The sequence below is a fragment of the Monomorium pharaonis genome, chromosome 5, assembly GCF_013373865.1.
Source record: "Monomorium pharaonis isolate MP-MQ-018 chromosome 5, ASM1337386v2, whole genome shotgun sequence".
NCBI lineage: Eukaryota > Metazoa > Arthropoda > Insecta > Hymenoptera > Formicidae > Monomorium > Monomorium pharaonis.
In genome coordinates, this window is record NC_050471.1 from 11,712,148 (window position 1) to 11,733,611 (window position 21,464).

At 42.6% G+C, this 21,464-nt stretch overlaps 2 protein-coding genes and 1 long non-coding RNA gene across 3 annotated transcripts; 1 reads left to right on the forward strand and 2 right to left on the reverse strand.

Annotated features, from left to right (window-relative positions):
* The first annotated feature begins 3,422 nt into the window (after positions 1 to 3,422).
* Positions 3,423 to 6,041, forward strand: LOC105840212 (UPF0329 protein ECU05_1680/ECU11_0050). Its single transcript, XM_036286966.1, has 3 exons — positions 3,423 to 4,406; positions 4,505 to 5,462; positions 5,898 to 6,041. The coding sequence occupies exons 2-3, from the start codon at positions 4,737 to 4,739 to the stop codon at positions 6,039 to 6,041; spliced, it is 870 nt and encodes a 289-aa protein (XP_036142859.1). The 5' UTR covers positions 3,423 to 4,406; positions 4,505 to 4,736.
* A 4,336-nt stretch (positions 6,042 to 10,377) lies between these two features.
* Positions 10,378 to 15,501, reverse strand: LOC118645588. Its single transcript, XM_036286967.1, has one exon. The coding sequence runs from the start codon at positions 15,499 to 15,501 to the stop codon at positions 10,378 to 10,380; it is 5,124 nt and encodes a 1,707-aa protein (XP_036142860.1).
* Positions 15,502 to 19,927: 4,426 nt separating this feature from the next.
* LOC118645634 lies at positions 19,928 to 21,073 on the reverse strand. The gene is made up of 2 exons (XR_004963323.1): positions 20,610 to 21,073; positions 19,928 to 20,015 (listed from the first exon to the last, which is right to left on the reverse strand). It is a non-coding gene; the product is annotated as an uncharacterized LOC118645634 (long non-coding RNA).
* Positions 21,074 to 21,464: the final 391 nt, after the last annotated feature.

Sequence of the window (21,464 nt, forward strand, 5' to 3'; positions counted from 1 at the left end):
GTAATACTATGTACATATACAAATTTCAAGATGGCGACGAAATGGTCCAAGTCATTCCATTCGGCAAACCTGGCCACATACGGAACATTTTTCGTGACCACTTTCAATCTACATAGATAAGTCTCCTTACTCTTACTTCGTGGGTTTCACGTAGACCGAAAGTGTGTCGTGTGTCCAAGATCTGTGCGAGAGAGAAAGGTATATCATGATACTCGCTTTCTCTGCGCATGCGTTAATATCAATCTACTAGTGGTTTAAAAGTAGGAGTATCGTACTAAACTGATACGCGTACCAAGTGATACAAATGTCGATGTAAACGCATAAAACGCATTTGAGAGAGAATTTAGCAATTGAGCATAACCTCAGTGCTAAAATCTAAAAACCGGTGTGAAAATGTCTTAGTAGGAGACATCAACATGAATTAAATTTGTATTATATTTTTCACAGTACATGCTTAGTACATTCGATGTAAACGCGCCCGTACTAATTCGTGCTATGGCTCGAGCGGCTCGAGCCCTTCCTTCGGCGCGCAAGGCGCGCTCTCATTCGCACAATTTAAAAAATTTATATCTCGATTATTAGCAGACCAAACCCACAACAATATTGAACTTTTATGTTCATCTCGATCCCATCTACCTTTTTATGAACAGTGACCAGTATGCACTGGGACTCCCTGTATAAACATTTTGTTAATATTGCTGGCAGTGGCTAACCAACTGCGCAACTGCGTTTGCTATGCTATAGCTGTTCATGGAACTCGCTATCGCTATATACTGTTTCAAGCATTGGCTGCCGGCGGCGGCGGGGGAAAGAAAGAGAAGCGTAGCGTCGTCGCCGTTCCCACGTCTCGCCGCACAGCGCCTAAGCTCGCGTCGATGGCTGCTACGCATACTCGCGATTACATGACGAGATTATAAATTATTAATAAAAATAGGACAAATTTAAATCGTAATAAACTTTTGTAAATAAGAAAGTCGAAAGAGAGAAAGCGATGGAAACGTATGGAACCTGCAAATAATATAATATTTGCCGCATCAAATTCTCTCATCGTTTTTTATGGAATATTAAATTAACGAAGATTTATCACGATTGATTCTTTATACATTCTCCTTTCGTAACCATCTTATTAGAAAATTACGAAATGCACGAAATACTATCCCTAATATGCACTCTTTGTAAAATAACACGATAGAAAAATATTCACGTTTGATCTAACGACTTCAGGATAAATTATTCGATGCAACTTCTATGGTAATTATAAGTAATTAGAGATTAATGTCATGTCAAGTATCGTTAGTATGGTTAACTAGAAATGATTTTCTCTTGTATATGATAGAGAACTTCGAATTTCTTCTATCGTTAATACATTATAAGTCACTGAAAATCTGTCGTAATTAATAATGCAATTAAAGGTAGAAGAAACTGTAAGTTTTCTATAATTATAAAAGAAAATCCTTCGTTGTGTTAACAATACATGATATTGAACATTAATTTTTGAGCATAATTATCGTAGCATCGCCTAAGCTATCGTGAAATCGTTACATCAAGAGGGAATATTTTTCTGTGTTATTACAAAGAGTGTAACTAGGATATTTATATTTTTAATAAAATTAATCCTAGTAATAGATTTATAATACACGGAAAAAACTTTATGGTAAAAATTACTATGGTAAATAGTAAACACGGGCCAAGGAGGAATTATGAAAATTTTTATTATGTTTTTCATCAAATTACGACAATATTTACACTACTTATATGATATAATTCTCTGAAATTTCTTCTTACAGTTCGTGGTTACTATCATAAATAATAAAATCATACATAATTTTACTATAAAATTTTCTCCGTGTAAATTTAAGAATATATGAATTTATTAAATATTTGAAAACTTATAAACAATATTTATTTAATTTAAGAAAATTTTAGTTTGTAGTGTGTGTGTGTGTGTGTGTGTGTATGTGTGTACGTGTGTGGAGGGGAGGATACATACATACACAAGCTAAAGAATAATCACTTTGTGACAGGAAAATGATTATTCCTTAATTCAAGAATTGGTTTATAATTTGTGTGTAATTTGTGTGTGTGTGTGTGTATGTGTGTGTACATACGCGAAAATGTTAAACATTATTTGTTTTATGTAAAGTGTGGTGTTTATTATCAACAGAATACTCTTTTCAGTCATTAAAGATAAAATAATTATTAAAAAAAATACAATTAAAAATGAATAATTGATTTTTAAACTAGAATCATATTTTTTTACGTGTACGTGTATAGTAATCAGCGTAAATAGTAATAGTGATATAAAATCGCGGAACTAAGGCATAATCATTTTCCTGTCACAAAGTGATTATTCTTTAGCTCGCGTATGTATGTACAAGGATTAATTTTATTACAAATATAAATATCCTAGTTATTCAATTTTTAATTAAGAATATAAAGTTGAAACAAACATTTTATTTAGTTGTCATTTCCATTTTAATTGGTAAAATTTTCTAATGTTTTTTGAAGAAGCATAAATTTTGTTTGGAGCATATGATAACAGCTTCTTTTAAAATTTATAATGACCGTTTACGACGTTTAAGACTATCATCAAAAAAATATTTTTTATTAAAAATAATTGTTATTTATTAAAAAAATAAATTTAGTAATCACTTCTTTAAGCATTAAAACTGATATTTTTTTGTACACATGTATGTACACGTACACACATACTTTTTGTCGTTAGAACATTTTATTTTCATTAAAAAACGTAAGGAACTATCATAACTCAAAGAGAGAATTTAGCGTTATGCGTCGCTTGTGCGTAGCCATTGTCGCTTGTTGTAACAACTCCCCTCGCGCGCCTAGCAATCTCAAGGTTCAAGCGTTGGGGAGGGGCGGCCGCCGCGGCCGGGCGCTCAGCACGCTTGCATTTGCCGGTAGGCCGGGCTAATACAGAAAATTTTACAAGTCACTAACCTGTTAACTATTGCGAAAATGGAAAAACGGTAAGGACTCTTCTGTTCAGTTTCATGCGCTCTACCTGCTCATAAACATCCCATAAAAAAATACCAGACACCCTGTATATATATATTAATAATTATTTATGTTAACTATGTTACTTATATTTATTATAATTTATTTCTAAATATATATAATATATATATAATACTTATTTATTTATATTTATTTTATATTAAATATTTTAATAATAATAAAATGATTATTAAACAATTAAATTTTTCAATGGAAATTGAAATTATTGAAGTTCACAAAATAAAAATTATTAAAGTTATTTACGATCTTATTAAATAAAGTTTTTTAATTTTTAAATAAATTAAATAATAATTAATAAGTCCTATATATTACTCTTTAAGAGAATTGAGTAGGCAGAGTAGAGAACATAGAAAAAGTAAAGGATGTAGAGAGGCAAGCGAAGGAGAGTAGCGAGTAGGAGGGAGACACGAGCGGCGCGAGTGGACGGGCGGAGAGTTAGAGAGGCGGGCGAGTGAGTTCGTAGAGAGCGGTATAGAGAGAAGTAAGTAAGTTAGGAGAACAATAAGGCTGAAATCACATGGTGCGGAATAGAGCTGCGGAATAGAACGTGCGTCATAGAAGCAGCCAATCAGAGCTATTCCGCATTTTCTGTTCCGCAAATGTTTGGCCGGCCTGTTCCCATGGTGCGTCATAGACGGGCAATGACGCATCCGGAATGAAAATTGTAGATGTAATACAACTTTTATTAAAATAAATCAAACGTTTTTATAAAATGTAATATTTGTAATAGCAATAATAATCATTAATATAATATTATATGAAATTTTGTATTGAATATTAAAAAGTTGAAAACAATATTTTTAAATTTTTGAACTGCATTGACGCATTCTTGGTCATTTTTCTGCACCATGTGAACAGGCCGGTCAAAGATTTGCGGAATGCGTGATGCGTGATGTAGCTTGGTCGTACACCATGCAATATTGTTAACCTTTTTTGCTAAAACTTTGTTTTTGTCAGAAAATAGCAAAGGTTATGAATATGGAAAATAAAATAGTGATGATTCAAGAGTCTATTAAAGTTTTAACGAGAGTATACATGAGAAGAACTCCAATGCTCCAGTATCAAAAGGAAAAAATCAGAATTGCTTTAGTGAAATTATGGTTACTGTATACAAAATTGTCAAAGCAAAAATCCAAAAGAAGGATGTGGGTCAGGCCTATTTATTCAATTGAGCAGCGTTCCTCTCAAGGAGATAGTGACAATTTAGTTAATATGTTACGAATGACAGATCCTTCACTATATTTTAATTATTTAAGAATGGATGCTAGCATCTTTAAAGATCTACTATTAATAGTAGGTCCTGGAATTGAAAAGCAATTAAATATTAGAGAACCAATTGCTTCATATACAAGACTGCAAATATGCTTAAGGTATTTAGCAAGTGGAGATAGCATGAAGTCTGTTGGATATACTTGAGTCACAGTTATCCATTCTTTTAAGAATACTTCTTTCACTTTATCAAATATAGAAAAAGTAAACTGGCTCAACTTCAAATATATAGATCAACCGTTACTTGGTTATGGCTACAAATTCTGTGATATTCTATGACGCGTAGCTATGACGCAACGACGCCAATGACGCGAACGCGCATGCAGAAAAGGTTGTAGATTCTGCGGCAAAGCTCTGATTGGCTGCTTCTATGACGCACGTTCTATTCCGCAGCTCTATTCCGCACCATGTGATTTCGGCCTAAGGAGGGTATGGCGGAAATCGAAAATAGAGAGGAGGAGGGATTAGGAGGAGAGGAACAAGTGGGGGAAGAGGGAGAAAAGGGGGGAGGGTTGAAAAACAAGGGAGAAGTAGCGAAAAAGAAGGGGAGGTCGACGAATTTAGAAAGGCTGACTAGGGAAAGAACAAGAAGCATGAATAGCATAGAGGAAATGTTGACAAAGGGAAAAAGGAAAAAACGAGAGCAGGATGAGGAGGGGATGGATTTGATAGAGGAGGAGGAGATACTTAAAAGAATCAGGATAGGAAAGGGGTCACCGGAGATAAATGAGTGTAGAGGGGGCAATATGGGTAAAATATTAGAGGAATTAGGAAAGTTGGGAAAGAAAATGGATGAAGGAAAGGAGGAGCTGAAAAAACAGATAGTAGAATTAAAAAATAGGTGGGAAGAGGAGAGAAGAGAAATGAGGGATAGGATAGAGTTGATGGAAAAAAGAATAGAAGACTTAGAGGAGAAATTGGAGAAGGGTGGGGATAAAAGGGAGGAATTTTTAAAAGAGAGGAGGAAGGAAGGAAAGGAGGGAGAAGGGGGGATAACAAGAAGAATGAGAGAATTCGAAGTAAGGTTAGACAAAAGGGAGAGGGAAACAAGGAGAAATAATATAATAGTCAAAGGAATTAAAATAGGAGAAGGAAAGGTGGAGGAGACAATAAAAGCATTATGGGGGGAAATGGGTATAGAAGAGAACCTAAGGGAGGTAAGGAGAGTAGGGGGGGGTAGATAGAGAGGGGAGAGGGATGATGTTAGTAAAGTTAGGAAGCTTAGAGAGTAAGAAGAGGGTGATGGAGGCAAAGAAGAGATTAAAAGGGAGAAGGGAGAGAATAGATGACGATTTAACGAGAAAAGAGAGGAGAACGAGATGGAAAATAGAAAGGGAAGCAGATAAAGAGAGGGAAAAAGGGAAGAGAGTTAATGTAGAATATATGAGGATGTGGGTAGATGGGAAAATAAAGATGTGGGATGAGATAAGAGAAATGTGGTTTGGAGATAAGGAAAACGAGTAAGGAGAGGCAGTAAGAGAGGGGGGAAAGGGGAAGGAAGGGAGAGGGAGGGGAGAAAGGAAAGGGGGAGGGAGCAGGGAGGAGGGGAATATAAAGTAGGATTTTGGAACGTAGCGGGGTTAGGGAATAAGGACAAAGACTTCTGGGAAGGTTTGAAGGATTGGGATGTAATAGTAATGAGTGAGACATGGGTGGATAAGGGAGGATGGGAAAAAGTGAAGGAAAGGTTACCGAAGGGTTACGCGTGGGAGGCACAGTGGGTAGAGAAAAATTAAGGGGGAGGGCGAAAGGGGGGATGGTGATAGGAATAAGGAAGGGGATAAAGATAGATAGAAGCGGACAGGGAGGGAGATAGAGGGGGTGTTGGTAAGGAAAGTGTGTTTAGGAGATGAATGGTGGAGGGTGATAGGAGTATATGTAAATAAAGACCTAGAAGCTAAAATGGAGTCGTTGAAGGGGTGGATGGAGGGAAGAGAGGAGGGAGTGAGGTTGATTATAGGAAGAGATTTTAATGTAAGGACGGGTAGAGAGGGGGGAAGATATATGGAAGGAGAGGGGAAGAGAGAATCGAAAGATGCTATGGTGAATAGTGAAGGGAAGAAGTTCTGTAGGTTTATAGGAGAGATGGGATACGCGATTATAAATGGGGATGTGAAAGGGAATGAGAGAGGGGAATGGACACATGTGGGATGGAAAGGAGGATCGGTAATTGATTACGTGATCGGGAACGAGGAAATGAGAGAAAGGTTGATTAAAATGGAAGTGGAGGATAAAATAGATTCTGATCAGCCAGTGTCGGTATGGTTAAAAGGAAAGAGGGGGAGGAGGAGGAATAGAGAAGGACAAGATAGAGGGAGAAAGAAAGTAGTATGGACGGAGGAAGGGAGGAAAATTTTTGCGGAGAAGTTTGGGGATATAAATTCGGGGGACATAGAGGTGGAGGAAGAATGGGGAAGGATGAAAATAAAGATAGAAAAGGCTATGGAAAGCATGGAAAAGAAAGGGGTTGGGGCGGGGGGGAGGAAGGGATGGTGGGATGAGGAATGTAGAGAGGGTAAGAGGAGAGTGAGAAGGGAACTGAGGAGGTGGAAAAGAAAGGGAGGGGATGGGGAGGGGTATAGGAAGGAAAAGGGGAAATACAAGAGACTATGTGAGGAAAAGAAGGAGAGGGAGAGAGAGGAGTGGGAGAAGGAGGTAGAGAGGGCGAGGTCGGAGGGGCAGGTATGGAAAATAGTAAATAGGGAGAGGAAAAAGAGAGGTAGGGTGGAGTGAATAGAAATAAAAGAATGGGACGGCTACTTTAGAAGACTGTTGGGAGGGGTGGAAGAGAGGGTAAGGATGGAATGGGTAGGAGAAAGGGTTGAGGACGAGGAGGAGGAAATAGGTAGGGAAGAGATAAGGAGGGTAGTGAAAAGTTTGAAGAATGGGAAAGCAACGGGAGAAGATGGGATACCGAATGAGGTGTGGAAATACGGAGGGGAAGAGCTGGAAACTAGTTTGTGGAGGTTATGTAATAGGGTATGGAAAGTAGAGGGTTGGCCAGAAGGGTGGAAAGAAGGGATAGTAGTACCTATAGTGAAAAAGGGGGAAGGGGTAAAAGTGGAAGAATACAGAGGAGTAACGTTTACGCAAACGGCATATAAGGTGTACACGGCAGTATTGGCAGAAAGGTTAAGGTTAGAGTTAGAAGAGAAGAGTATATTGCCGCCGAGTCAAGCAGGGTTCAGAAGGGGATGGGGTACAGTGGATAATGTGTATGTCTTGAACTATCTGATAAACAGGCAAATAGAGAAGAAGGGGGGGAAACTGATTTTATTATTTGTAGACATGAAGGCGGCATTTGACTCGGTAGATAGAGAGGTTTTGGTGACGGCAATGAGAAAGAGAGGAGTAAGAGAGGGGCTAGTCAAGAGATGTGGGGAGGTGTTAAAGGAGACAGGAAGCAGGGTGAAGGTAGGGAAAACGGGAGGGAAAAAGTTTTGGACAGAAAGGGGTTTAAGACAGGGATGCCCGTTAAGTCCGTGTCTTTTTACCTTACTTTTAGCGGATATAGATGAAGAATTGGAGAAAGGAAGATGGGGGGGAATTGAATTGGGAGGAAAGAAAGTATATTTGCTGGCGTATGCAGATGATGTAGTGTTAATAGCGAAGGATGAAGAGGGAATGAAAGGGATGATGGGTAAATTGGAGAGTTATCTGGATAGGAAGAAGTTGGAAGTAAACACGAAGAAAACAAAGATTATGAGATGTAAAAGAGGTGGGGGAAGAAAGAAGAAGGTGAATTGGAGATGGAAAGGAAAGAAGATAGAGGAGGTAAATAGGTTTAAATACTTGGGGTACACGTTGTTGGCAAATGGAAAACAGGATGGACATGTAGAAGAAAGAGTAAAAAAGGGTTCAGCAATTTTAGGACAGATCTGGGGGATAGGGAAAAGGAGGTTTGGAAGAGATTGGGGAAGAAGACTATGGTTATTTGATAGGTTGGTGTGGTCAGTGGTAAGTTATGGAGTAGAGATATGGGGATGGAAGATGAGAATAGGGGTAGAAAGATTGCAGGAGAGATACTTGAGATGGATGTTAGGAGTAGAGAGAAGTGTACCAGGATATATAATAAGAGAAGAATTGCAAAGAGATAGATTAGAGGGAAGAGCGGGAATGAGAGCACGGGGATATGAAAAGAAGTTAGAAGAGGGAGGAGGGGGAGAGTTGGCACGGAGATGTTGGATGGAGATAAAGAAGAAAGCGAGGGAGGGCAAGGCAAAATTGGGGTGGGAAGAAGAAAGGAAAAATTTTTATAAAGAGAGGGGATGGGAGGTAAAGGAGGTGGAGAGGTTAAGGGAGAAAGGGAGGATGAGAGGAGAGGAGATGGTAAAGAGAGAGAGGGATAAACAAAGGAAGGAAAGATGGGAGAGAATTAAGGGTTCAAAGTACAATAGGTGGTATTGGAGAGTAAAAGGGGAGGGGATTCCGGAATATTTAGAAAGGAATTGGGAGGAGAAAAGATGGCAGAGGGTGGCAAGGTATAGGTTAGGGGGAGTAATGAGGGGGGGAAGGTATTGGGAGGAGGAGGAGAGGAGGACATGTAGGTTGTGTGGTTGGGGAGAGGAGATGTGGGAGCATGTATGGGAGGAGTGTATAGATTGGGGGGTACAAAAAGAATGGCAGGAGGTTGTGGAGGAAATATTGGGGGAGGAGGGGGAAGGAGAGTGGTGGATGGAAAGGTTAAATAGATTAAGGGAGGAGAGGAGGATAGAAGAGGAGGGAGGGGGAAAGGGAAGGGAAGAACAGAAGGAAGAGTACATGTGGACGGGTGAATGTAAAAGAAATGGAATGGAAGAAGTGTACAGCGGAAGCGGAGGTCCAAGTGTGAATGGGAATGGAGGTATGAATGTTCTTTCTCTCTCTCAAGCGAGTGCAAGTGTGAATGTGAGTCAAGCGGCGAATGTTAGATTAAGTAAAGATAAAGAGAAAGCGAAGACTGATTGTAAGCGGAGCGGAGGTCTGCTTGTACCCCGCATGGGAAAGCAATAAATATTATTATTATTATTATATTACTCTTTAATTAAAATTATTTTATATGTAATAAAATAAAATAATTTAAACAATTTCCTATAAATTTTTATTTTGTTCCATTTTTCTATCTCAATTCAAAATCAAATTAATTAATTAATTAATATTTATTTTACATAATATTATATGTTTGAAGCTTTATGCCTAATATAATTTTTTAATGTAAATTTATGTTCTTTTTCACTATGTCGTATACTGTCGCTCTTGAATTGCATTAATTATTTAAACTAAAATTTTAAAATAATATTTGATTACGTTATCAATTTAATTGATAATAATGATACTTAAGTCGTTTACATATTTGCAATTGGTACAGAAAAAGATTGTATTTTAAGACAAACAGTACATGCAGTGTAATAAATCAAAATAGTATATATTATTATATACATATTTTGATGAAAAATAATATTAAACTTAAAGATCCAGTCTTGATCACCTTGATAGAAATATATTAATGAAATATTTCACAGAAACTTTTTTATTTGATCCCTGTTCGATGCTCGCACGCACACGGCAAGTGTGAAATTTGCCGGTGTTGGTGGGAATATCGCATGCGTCAGCGATGGGCAAGGAAAGCAGGCACTATTAAGTCACTACACGCTCTTCGATTGAAACATATATGTAATTCACTCTCACTTATAACTATTACAATAATTGCATTACAAAAGGCTCCGATTGCGTTGGAGCTGCGACTCTCGAGTACGCACGACAAGACGAGACTGACTATCCTGAGATCGAACCGAAAAGGCATCCGTGATAGATCACGCGCTCGTTGACGGTTCACACGGAATCGCCTCGTGGACATTATTCGTGAGCGGACGCCATCCGGCACATGCGAGCGATCGCGAACATGCCGCCCGCCTCGGCTCCGCGGTGCCGAAATGTGCCTTCCACGTGTCGAAGGGAGCCGCGCTGATACCGTGCTCTTGAGAGGGGAAGGAGCGCGTCACACGGATCTGCCGGAGTTCGCCGCGCGCTCGACCGCCACAGCTGACTAGCACTAGCACTCAGAACGCTCCGTGATACGCGCGTTGGCTTTCATCAATGTTGATCATTTGCTGGCCCGAGATTTTCGTTCGCCCCGGGCAGCAGAACGATTTTCACGAGCGGGCGCACAAGTTCGGTGGTCGCGGTGCGAACCGTCACCACTCGGACGATCCCATCGGTCCCCGGGTGCATTTCAACAATGCGAGCGAGCGGCCACTTGGTTGGCAGCGAGGTCTCGGATTTTATGAGGCATAGCGCGCCCATCTGGGGCGCCTGGGTGGATTTCAGCCACTTCGATCGCGCCGTTAAGCCTTGCAAATACTCGTGAGACCATCTCTGCCAAAAGTGGTCCCGCATTTTTTGGAGATGCTGCCACCGCGTCCCGGGAGACGCGGCCGCATCGCTAAGCGGCTCCTGCACGGCTATGAGTGGAGCGCCAGTGAGAGCGTGCCCCGGGGTAAGCGCCCCGAAATCGGTGGGATCGTCCGATTGCGCTTGCAGCGGCCGCGAATTCAGGCACGCTTCTACCTGCGCGAGGAACGTGGACATCTCCTCAAACGTTAGTGTCGCGTCGCCGATGACTCGTCGGAGATGGTGTTTCATCGACTTAACGGCCGCTTCCCAAATGCCTCCGAAATGCGGCGCAGAGGGGGGATTAAAGTGCCACCGTATTCCGAGCGTTGCCGCGCGATCAGCGACGTGCCGGCCGTCGGGAGCCGATGCGCTGAAAAGGATCCGCAGCTGTCGGTCTGCGCCGGTGAAATTAGTGCCGCAGTCGCTAAAAACGTCGCTCGGAAGCCCGCGCCGCGAAACAAACCGACGGAACGCCGCGAGAAACGCCTCGGCAGAGTAATCCGAAACCGCTTCGATATGGATCGCGCGAGTGCTCATGCACACGAAGACCGCGATGAAAGCCTTGTGCGCCTTGTGGCCTCGCCCTTTGGTCGTACGCATGAGAATAGGACCGGCGTAATCGACACCGACGCGACTGAATGGGCGCGCAGGGGTGACTCGCGACGCCGGCAGATCGCCCATCGGCGGTTGCGGAGCGGCCGCCCGCCAACGCACGCACGTGTTGCATCGGTTTATAACGCCCTTGACCACTGATCTTCCTTGAGGAATCCAGTGCGCCTGCCGGACCGCAGCCAATGTGAGTTGCACTCCCCCATGCAGGGTGCGACGGTGATGATGCTCAACCAGGAGTTTGGTGAGCTGCGATGCCGGAGGGACGATAATGGGGTGCTTCTCGTCATATGCTAGCAGCGAGTGCTTGAGGCGGCCTCCCACTCTCAGGATTCCGTCGGGGCCTCGAAATGGGTGCAGATTGGCTAATTGGCTGCGATGAGGCAGCGGTCCTTCCCGCTTCATAGCGGCTATTTCCGCTGCGTAATGCAGCTGCTGAGTTATGCGGAACCACCTGCGCTCCGCGTCCTTTATTTCCTCCGCGTGGAGGAACGGGTCGGTGCGCTTCATCTTGGAGCCGCGCCAGCGTAAGCACCATGATGTTACCCGGAGAAGGCGGGTCCACGACGAAAATCGCAGAAGCAGGTCTGGCTCCGCAACCACGGCAAGGGTCGCAGCGCTCGCGACGGCGCGCTGCTCCGGGAGCGAGCAATCCGGTCCGGCGATCGGTTCGCTTGGCCACGAGGCCGCGGGCTCGATGAGCCAAGGTGGCCCCGTCCACCACAATGCGTGGCGCGGCATGTCTCGCGGTGAGACGCCCCGCGAGGCACAATCGGCGGGATTGTCCTTTCCCGGAATGTGGCGCCACGTCGCGTTCGGTAGGCGTTGCTGTATGTGCGACACGCGGTTCGCGACATACGTTTTCCACCGCGATGGATGGCCTCGAATCCAATGGAGAACCACGGTAGAGTCGCACCATAGATGAGTTGGAGCCGTTGTCAGCCCCAGAGTATCTTGCACGTGGTGCGTTAGCCTTACCAGCAACGCGGCCGCGCACAGTTCGAGTCGCGGCAGCGAGACCTGCTTCACGGGCGCGACCCTCGTCCTTGCCGCCAGGAGAAACGAAAGCGACAGTCCGTGCCGATCTGTGCCGCGAAGATAAACGACGGCCGCGAAACCACGCTCGGACGCGTCCGAGAAGCCGTGAATCTCGACGCACGCCCCGTCGATGTCGCTGCCGAGCCAACGACGAACTCGAATATCTCGGAGCAGCGGAAGCTCCTCGAAAAAGGTCCGCCACTCCTTCGCTTCGGCCGAATGCAAGGGTGCATCCCAGTCTAGTTGTTGCAGCCACGCAGATTGGATGAGAATCTTCGCACGGGCCACCACCGGAGCAAGCCATCCAAGCGGATCGAATAGTCGCGCTGTTTCCGCAAGAACCGTGCGCTTGGTAAAGCGAGTGATATTGCTGGGATTTAGTTTTATGCTGAAGCAGTCCTCGGCAGGGTGCCAGCGCAGGCCGAGAGTTGAGTGCCACTCTGGTTCCCATGCAAGATCACTTCGCTGCAATCGGTGCTCGGGAGGAACTCCATCGAGCACTTCTTCCTTGTTGGTCGCCCACTTTCGCAGAGGAAAGCCGCCCGCCATGCACAACCCGCGCACCTGCTGCTGGATCGCAATCGCGTCGCTGATGGTGCTCGCGCCGGTCAGGATGTCGTCGACGTAGCAATCCCGCCGGAGAGCGCTCGCCCCCTTAGGAAATCTCTGCTGTTCGTCGCTGGCCAGCTGTCTAAGTGTTCGAATGGCTAAAAAGGGCGCACACGCGAGACCGTACGTAACGGTGTTCAATTGGAACTCGCGCACGTCGGTGTTCGCACTGCGCCGCCACAAGATACGCTGGTAATCGCGGTCGTCTGGACGCACGAGAATTTGTCGGTACATTTTCTCGACATCGCTCACAACCACAAACCGATGCCATCTCCACCGGAGGATGACATCGGCTAGAGCCGGCAATAGGTTTGCGCCCACGAGCAGCAAAGAATTCAGCGACTCACCATCGCGAAGCACCTGCGAGCCATTGAACACCACACGCAACTTGGCAGTGGAGCCCACCCGTCGAAGGACTCCGTGGTGGGGAAGATAGCACACGGCTCGGCCCTCGACGGCCGGTGGCACCTCGGTCATGTGTTGAAGATCCTCATACTCTCTCATGAACGCCCGGTACAACTCTCCGAATTGGTCGGAATGAGCGCACTTACCTTCCATGGCGCTGAGGATGCGCTCGGCAGGTCGTCGCGTCTCGCTGAGTCTGGCAGGTTGCCCCCTCAGCGGTAACCGCACCATGTAGCGGCCGGATGGCGCTCTTGAGTGCGTTCGCAAAAATAGGTCTTCGCATTGCTGTTCCGCCGGAGTCAGGGTCGCGGGCCTCCGGGGTTCAGCTTCCTGCTCCCAAAACTGATGCACAAGTCTGGTGAGCTCCTGATCGACAGTGCATTGACACGAAATAGGGCTGCCACCGGTCGCCGAGCTCACACCGCCGGACACGATCCACCCGAGGACGGTGCACTGAGCGATGGGCGCGCTTGGACTGCCCCTGCACAACCCGTCCTCGAGAATGTTGGAATACACTTCAGCCCCGAGGAGGAGCTCCACGGGATCGTTGGCCATGAACTCCGGGTCCGCCAGTGGTAGGCCACGGAGATGTGGCCATGAGGTGGATCTTCGGTCCGTTTTGTCCCGGTACAACGACAGCCGCGGCAGCACCACAGCAACAGCGGAGACCTTGGCTCCGGTCACCGCCGACATCAATTGTAACGTGACCTTGCCCCGAGCATGGCTGGAGCTGGGTCCGACACCAAAGATCGTGAAGGCCGTCTTGGTTCGCCGCAGTCGCAAGCGCTGAGCGAGCGCCTCGGAGATGATTGACACCTCCGAACCCTGGTCAATCAGCGCTCGCACATCGTGAGGCAAGCCATGGATATCGTTGACCTTGAGTCGCGCAGTGGCCAGCAGAATGGCCCTATGGTCTTCATCCCGCCGCGTCGCCGCCAGCGACGTGGCCCCGCTCATCGCAGGAGGGGTTGTTGCAGGTGCTCCATGGAGAAGCGAATGGTGCTTGGCATTGCACAAGATGCACGTTTTTGTCGACGGACACTTGGCCAGTGCATAATTCCCGAGACAGTTTGTGCACAGTTTGTGTGTGGCGGTTATTGCGAGTCGCTCACTCGGCGTTTTCGCTCGAAACTCGCTGCATGACATCACGAAGTGAGAACCCTTGCAATAGGCGCAGCCCCCCACTCCTGGTCCTTGTTTGACATGGTGAGACTTGGCGGCGCGGGGGGTGCTCGTTTTGGTCGCGCTGGCGGGACCTTCGGTTCCGACCTTAGCCGGTGCCAATGCTTCGAGCGTGCGAATCTTTTCCATGAGAAAGATCCTCAGTTCGTCATAGCTCGGTGGTTCGGCCGTCGAGCTGATGGCGGACTCCCAATCGCGCCGCGTCCTTGCGTCCAGAAGCTCAACCACAAGATGCACGAAGAGGTCCATTCCATTGGCTGCTATGGGACGGCCGATGCTCTCCTGGGTGTTGACCGTGCTCGTCATTCCTTGGAAGATGCGACGGAGTTCGCCTGCCAATTCGCTCTTCAGCTTCGGAAGTGCCGTGAAACTGGCGAAGTTGGCGCGCGCCAGCACTCGCTTGTTTTCGTAATATTCGCTGAGGGTGTTCCAAGCCCTCTCGAAATTATCACCGGTCACCGGAAGATCGCGCACCAACTTATCTGCTTCCCCCCTCAGAGACGTCCGCAGGTAGTGCAGTTTTTCAACATTGGAGATCGTAGACTGCTTATTAATCACGGATAGGAAGAGAGCCCTGAAGGAGAACCAGTCCTCGACGGCTCCAGAGAACTGAGGCAAATTTATCCGCGGGAGATGATTACGCTCCGGCGGCGCGGTTGACGCCTCGACCGCCGTGCTCCGACTCGCCCTTTGAAAGTCGGCGATCCAGTCCATCAGAGCACCCCGCTGCGTAATGTAGATCATCTCAGCCTGATCGAATAGATTGTCCCGTGCATAGCTCGACTTACCGAGTTCTCCGGGGAATTTGAGAGTCAACGTGTCGTGCTGTGACTCGAATTTCGACCACGTCGAGTCCAGTGCCTTGATTCGTGCTTCGACCACACCCATGGTGATGTTAGCCGAGCCAAGCTTCTTCAAGTTGTCGATGGCTCGGGCGATGCGCCCGTACAGTTCAGTTTGCGATGTAATGAGAGCGTCCATCGTGAACGCTGTTCTGTAGAACTCCCACCGAACACTTCACAGCACTCACTCACTATAGTAAAACCACCGGACCGCTGGATCCGGCTCGAAGGACCAAAAAAAATGTTCGATGCTCGCACGCACACGGCAAGTGTGAAATTTGCCGGTGTTGGTGGGAATATCGCATGCGTCAGCGATGGGCAAGGAAAGCAGGCACTATTAAGTCACTACACGCTCTTCGATTGAAACATATATGTAATTCACTCTCACTTATAACTATTACAATAATTGCATTACAAAAGGCTCCGATTGCGTTGGAGCTGCGACTCTCGAGTACGCACGACAAGACGAGACTGACTATCCTGAGATCGAACCGAAAAGGCATCCGTGATAGATCACGCGCTCGTTGACGGTTCACACGGAATCGCCTCGTGGACATTACTCGTGAGCGGACGCCATCCGGCACATGCGAGCGATCGCGAACAATCCCTTTTTATTATTTATTAAGATTTATTAAAATGCATTAAAATTTATTAAAATTTATTAAAAATTAATATTTAATATTTATTAAAATTTATAAAATTTATTTATATAATAAATAACAATGTAATAAAATAAATTTTATGAATTTTAAGAAATTTTAACAAATTTAAATGAGTATATATTAAGAAATTTTAATAAATTTAATAAATTTTAATGAAATAGATCTCTCTTTCTTTCTTTCTCTCTCTCTCTCTCTTTTTCTCTCTCTTTCTCTCTCTCTCTCTCTCTCTCTCTCTCAATAAAGAGAGATTTTTAATTAAATTTTCATTAGGACATATAAACAATTTCTTATTTTCTTTCTTCAAGATCACGCATAAATTTTCTCTAACCTTAAGAGATAGCACGTGATGTTTAAACAGACAATAGTGGGGATTGAGCCAAACGCTATCCATGCACTACCTCTGAAGCAGTAGCATGGATAGCGCGCGTTTATGACGTCAAACGCTACGGACAGTGACGTTATCATAATTTTGATAGCGCTATCCAGCGTCTCCGCGAACAGCGGTAGTGCTACGTAGCGCTAATAGTGAGCTCCCCGAACGCACCCCTAGAGTCTAGAATAGTATACTACGACATGTACGACTTACGTTTTTCTCTGTCTTAAAGCCTTGTCTACAGAAGTCGCAAGCAGCCAGTTGCGTCTTGCGACGGCCAATAATTGTAGAGCTTTAACTAGAATCTAGACGCTCATTGTCTGTTGCAAGTTGCAACTGGCTGCTTGCGACTTGCGACAGCCAATGATTGTTGAGCTTTAACTAGAAACTAGACGCTCATTGGCTGTCGCAAGTTGCAACTGGCTGCTTGCGACTTCTGTAATTTTATGTGCTTCCATCTTTAAGATGCTCAAGGTAGAAGCACATAAAATTACAGGAGTCGTAAGGCAGAATGCAGAAGGCATAGCGCATGCGCTATAGGCTGCGGTCTACTTGACGCTACAAATGCTTCGAAGCGTTTGATTAACCAATCGAAACAAAGATTTTTACGAATTGACCAATCAAAGAATGCTTCGAAACGTTTGTAGCGTCTAGAGATACTATAACAGAGATTCGCCAATGCATTAACGATTTCTGATTGGCTCCCGTCGCTTGGGGTATAACCGGATGAGAGAGAAAGATAGATATAACTGACAGAGAAAGCCTAGCCGACCTAACCTGTCACCTGTCAAAAGAAAACAGAGTGTCTACGTGTCTACCAAATAGAATATAAAATCAGAGAGAAACCTGAGGTTGCACATATTTTTCTACGAGTCTAAATACAATGCTTAAATTATATTTATAATACATAATGTGTATATAAACATAATATATATTTATATATAATAATATATAATTTCTTAATAATTAATTTATATTACTTAACCTTACATGGGAAAATTAATGAAATATGCCTAAACCTTTTTTTAAAATATATTGTGTTTTAATATTTATTTTGTTCACGATTATTAAATATCAATAACTACAAATAAAAAAATATATATATTGTATTCTTGCATTTACAATCAAAATAAACCGCCATCGAGAACGTCATATCCGATATCCGGTTTTACCCCAAGACGGCACATTGGCGAATCTCTGGGTCTGTTCGCGTCACATGCTCCAACATGCTCCTATTCACCCCAACGCACTCCAATACATTGATTCCGATGACGCCAACCTATTAGAATGCGTTGGAGTGAATAGGAGCATGTCGGAGCATGACGACGCGAACAAACTATCTGTTATAGTTGGTTTGTTCTTTTTTGCTGCACTGCTGCACTGGTGCAACAGGTTAGAGTAAAATAAATATATTTTTTCTGACTCTGACTTATGGCACCAGTGCAGCAGTGCAGCAAAAAAGAACAGGGGCCCGATTCTTGAAGTCATTCGCAAGAGAAACGTATACGCAAATACTCGCTCTAACAGAAAGTTGTAAGTTTATTGGTTAATAGCCATACGATAGCCAATAAATTTCTAACTTTTCTGTAAGAACAGAATTTGCAAATTACGTTTCTCTTACGAATAATAAATTCAAGAATCGAGCCCCAGGCCCAGTATCTTTAGTAGCGTCAAGTGGACCGTAGCCATAGTATTACATTTTGCCATGGACAAATAAAGGCTGTTTTCTAGCTAAGTACATAGGCGACACAGTGTAACACTGTGTCCACTGGTGTGAGTGAGACACACTGATATGTTCTTTCTCACACTAATGAACACTGTTGGTCTGTTCTTTCTAGCTGCACTGTTGCACTGGTGCAATAAGTTAGAATGAGAAAAAATATACTTGTCTTACTTTAACTTATTGCACCAGTGCAACAGTGCAGCTAGAAAGGACAGAGCAAGTGTTACACTGTGTCATCTGTGTACCTAGCGGAAAACAGCCAAAATAATACCATAGCGCATGCGCTATGGCTTGTGCATTCTGCCTTATAGCTCCTGTAATTTTATGTGCTTTCACCTTAATACGGCTCTGTGATATTTGCGCACACTTGACCGGAAGTGAACGTTTTTTTAAATAATTGCTATGTGTAATCGTTTGTATTTTGTATGAAGAGGTTTAAAGTGCAATTAAAAAGGTTTGTGAGTCATTAGTTTATTTTGTAATTAATTAATTATTTTTCTACCTGACACTTAGCCGGAATACGGTAATATAGTAGCAATGTAACAGCAATGTAACCGAATATAACAGGTTACATTATTCTGCAGTTACACGTAACTTACATGTAAGTTACAATTTCCGACTCAGCAATATAACATGTTATATAACATGTTATCTAACCGTTACACAACAGTTACATGCGTTCCGTTTCACGCATGATACGCATATCCTGTTTCTGAAAATGATAACATAAAGAGACTTCTAAAAGATAACATAATAATGTCAAAATGTTAACCAATGCGCCGTTTTTTGAAAACAGAGAGATATCATGAAACTGATATCTAAAAAATTTCTTAAATCGATTATCTTTAAACTGCAACTAGAGAAAAATAAAATAAAATAAAAATTTCATTTTTTAAAAATTATTTTTACCAACAGCACATACTAAGTTTAGGACAAATTTTAATTAATTAAATTTAAATTAAATTATTTTATTTTATTCTTACTTGCCGCTGGTAGGTTTTGAACCCGGAACCTTAGGATGACGAACCTTGTACTCTATCTGCTACGCCAATTTGACTTATCGATATGGGTACTTGTTATCGTCTTATACATATAATACCAATATGATGTAAACTGACGCAATTATATTATTTTTTATAAAAGCAATTAAATTTTGCAAAACATATTAAAAATAAATAGCATTAATTTATTTACTTATTAATTTCATTGTTAAATTTATCTTTTTTCATAACCTCCCAGTGAACACATTTTATAGCGGCAATATAACATGGAAGTTACATGTAATTTAACATTGTTATTCTTGTGATATGTAGGTGCTATATGACATGGAAATAACCTGTTACGTAATATTTGTTATACGCAAGTGATATACCCACATAGCACACGTGGATTCTGAGAACGTTCCGCAGGATATCGGAACAGTAGATTGCGTAGATACTGGGAACAATCGAGATACGTACTGAGATATACTACAGTACAAACTAAGTATCTTCCTATGTCTCGCTTCTCCTACGGCATAGTACGTACCTGCGAATATCCCGCAGTATCTGTATAGTATGTGAATCGTCAGGGAATGGTCGATCATGTATATGCACGCATACATTTACACGCCTATACGCGCGCGCTCACATCGAATCAGATTTATAGGTTAGATAGGCGTATCCGTGGAATTTTATTAAAAAAGAATTTTTTTATGCAACTTTGAAATAAATTTATTATTTCATTTTAGTCTACAAAACAATATTGCAACCAACCATATTACAAAACAATATTACAATCAATTACGCTGAAAAAATCAAATATTTCCTTAACTGGTCCTTAATATTTTTATCCGGTTTTACATCGTCCGGATATAAAACTAATTTGAGACACCTCGGCAGTTCTTCGGCTGCTTCCTACGAATAATAGAACATAATTCTGATAACGTACAGTTAGAATACTTATAAAACTAAATTATGTAATAATTTTTCATAAGTCTTGTTAATAAATTCGAGATTATCTTTGTTGCCGCTGAGATCTCAGAAAGAACTTATATGGTGAATAATATTGTCATAACTAACAAATATTGATAACATAAATCGTAAGCGGTTAATGTTTGTGCATTAATAAACAACAGAGCTGATGGAGCGTGGCTCGCAACCTTTTCTCTTTATCTCTCTTTCCCTCCTCACCCCATCTTTGATTATAAGATATAGAAATAATTAATTTGCGAGACATGCTTTGTCAGCCCTGTTGTTCATTAATGCACAAACATTAACCGCTTACGATTTATGTTATCAATATTTGTTAGTAGGTAATGACAATATTATTCATCGTATAAGTTCTTTCTGAGATCTCAGCAGCAATCAAGATAACCTCAAATTTATTAACAAGACTTATAGAAAATCATTACATATATAAAAAAATATTACATAATTTAGTTTTGTAAGTATTTGTAGTAATGTATTCAATATAAATATCAATATTGCGTGACATAAGGGAAAGATTACCTTGGATAAAGAATCTCTTGCGAAATCGTGCAACCCAGCAAACGTAAACTCATCGGAAAGACAAAACAGCTAGGGACACTGTGGGAACCGCCGACACTGCCGTAGGTAGCGCTTAAACTGAGTATGTTCTGCAGAATATACGTTGACAGTTTTACGCTCAGATTAATGTTTACAAGGGAGAATAAGGTAATGATAGCGCTTTGGGTGTGAATCAGTGCGCGATCGATGTAAATTTTTATACATGAGATAACCGCAAGGTTCTTATTTATGTTCTCATATATTACGGATAATCACAGTGTACGGATAATCAGTATAAGCATCGTAGTTTGTTCGTACATTCTGAGTATGAACTTAAGAACATATGAAAAATGATATACTGATCAAGATGTTATACGAATATACTTAGAATGTTAGGAATGGTACGTACGACTACAGTACTTTCAGTATGAGTATATAATATTCGTATAATATCATGTGCTATGTGGGTAGCTGTTATACATCGTTTTGGCGTTAGAGTTATTCAACAAAAATTGTATAATCGTAACATAACACGTTCGTATTAATGTTATTACGGAACGATGCGTTGTAGTTGACTCAGAAATTAGACAACATTATAACATCCTAAATGACAGATCTATTTGATAATAAAAAAAATTATTATAAAGATAATGTTTCAAGACAAAAATAACGGTTTGTCTACAATTACTGCGCACAAAAAATGCACAAAATCTAAATTCATCATGTGCTGAGCAAAAACAGAATAATAAATGTATACTATTCAATTTTTCTTAGAATTATGATCTATATAGTTAACCATCTAATTAATCATTTGAACGCTTCAAAGATTAGTGCTAA

Bases quoted from the DNA above. Each gene is read 5' to 3' on its own strand.
- LOC105840212 (XM_036286966.1), top strand. From the start codon at position 4,737: ATGGCGGAAATCGAAAATAGAGAGGAGGAGGGATTAGGAGGAGAGGAA. The intron at 5,463-5,897 runs GTAAGGAGAGTA...TTAGGGAATAAG, and splicing joins TAGAAGAGAACCTAAGGGAG to GACAAAGACTTCTGGGAAGG.
- LOC118645588 (XM_036286967.1), bottom strand. From the start codon at position 15,501: ATGGACGCTCTCATTACATCGCAAACTGAACTGTACGGGCGCATCGCC.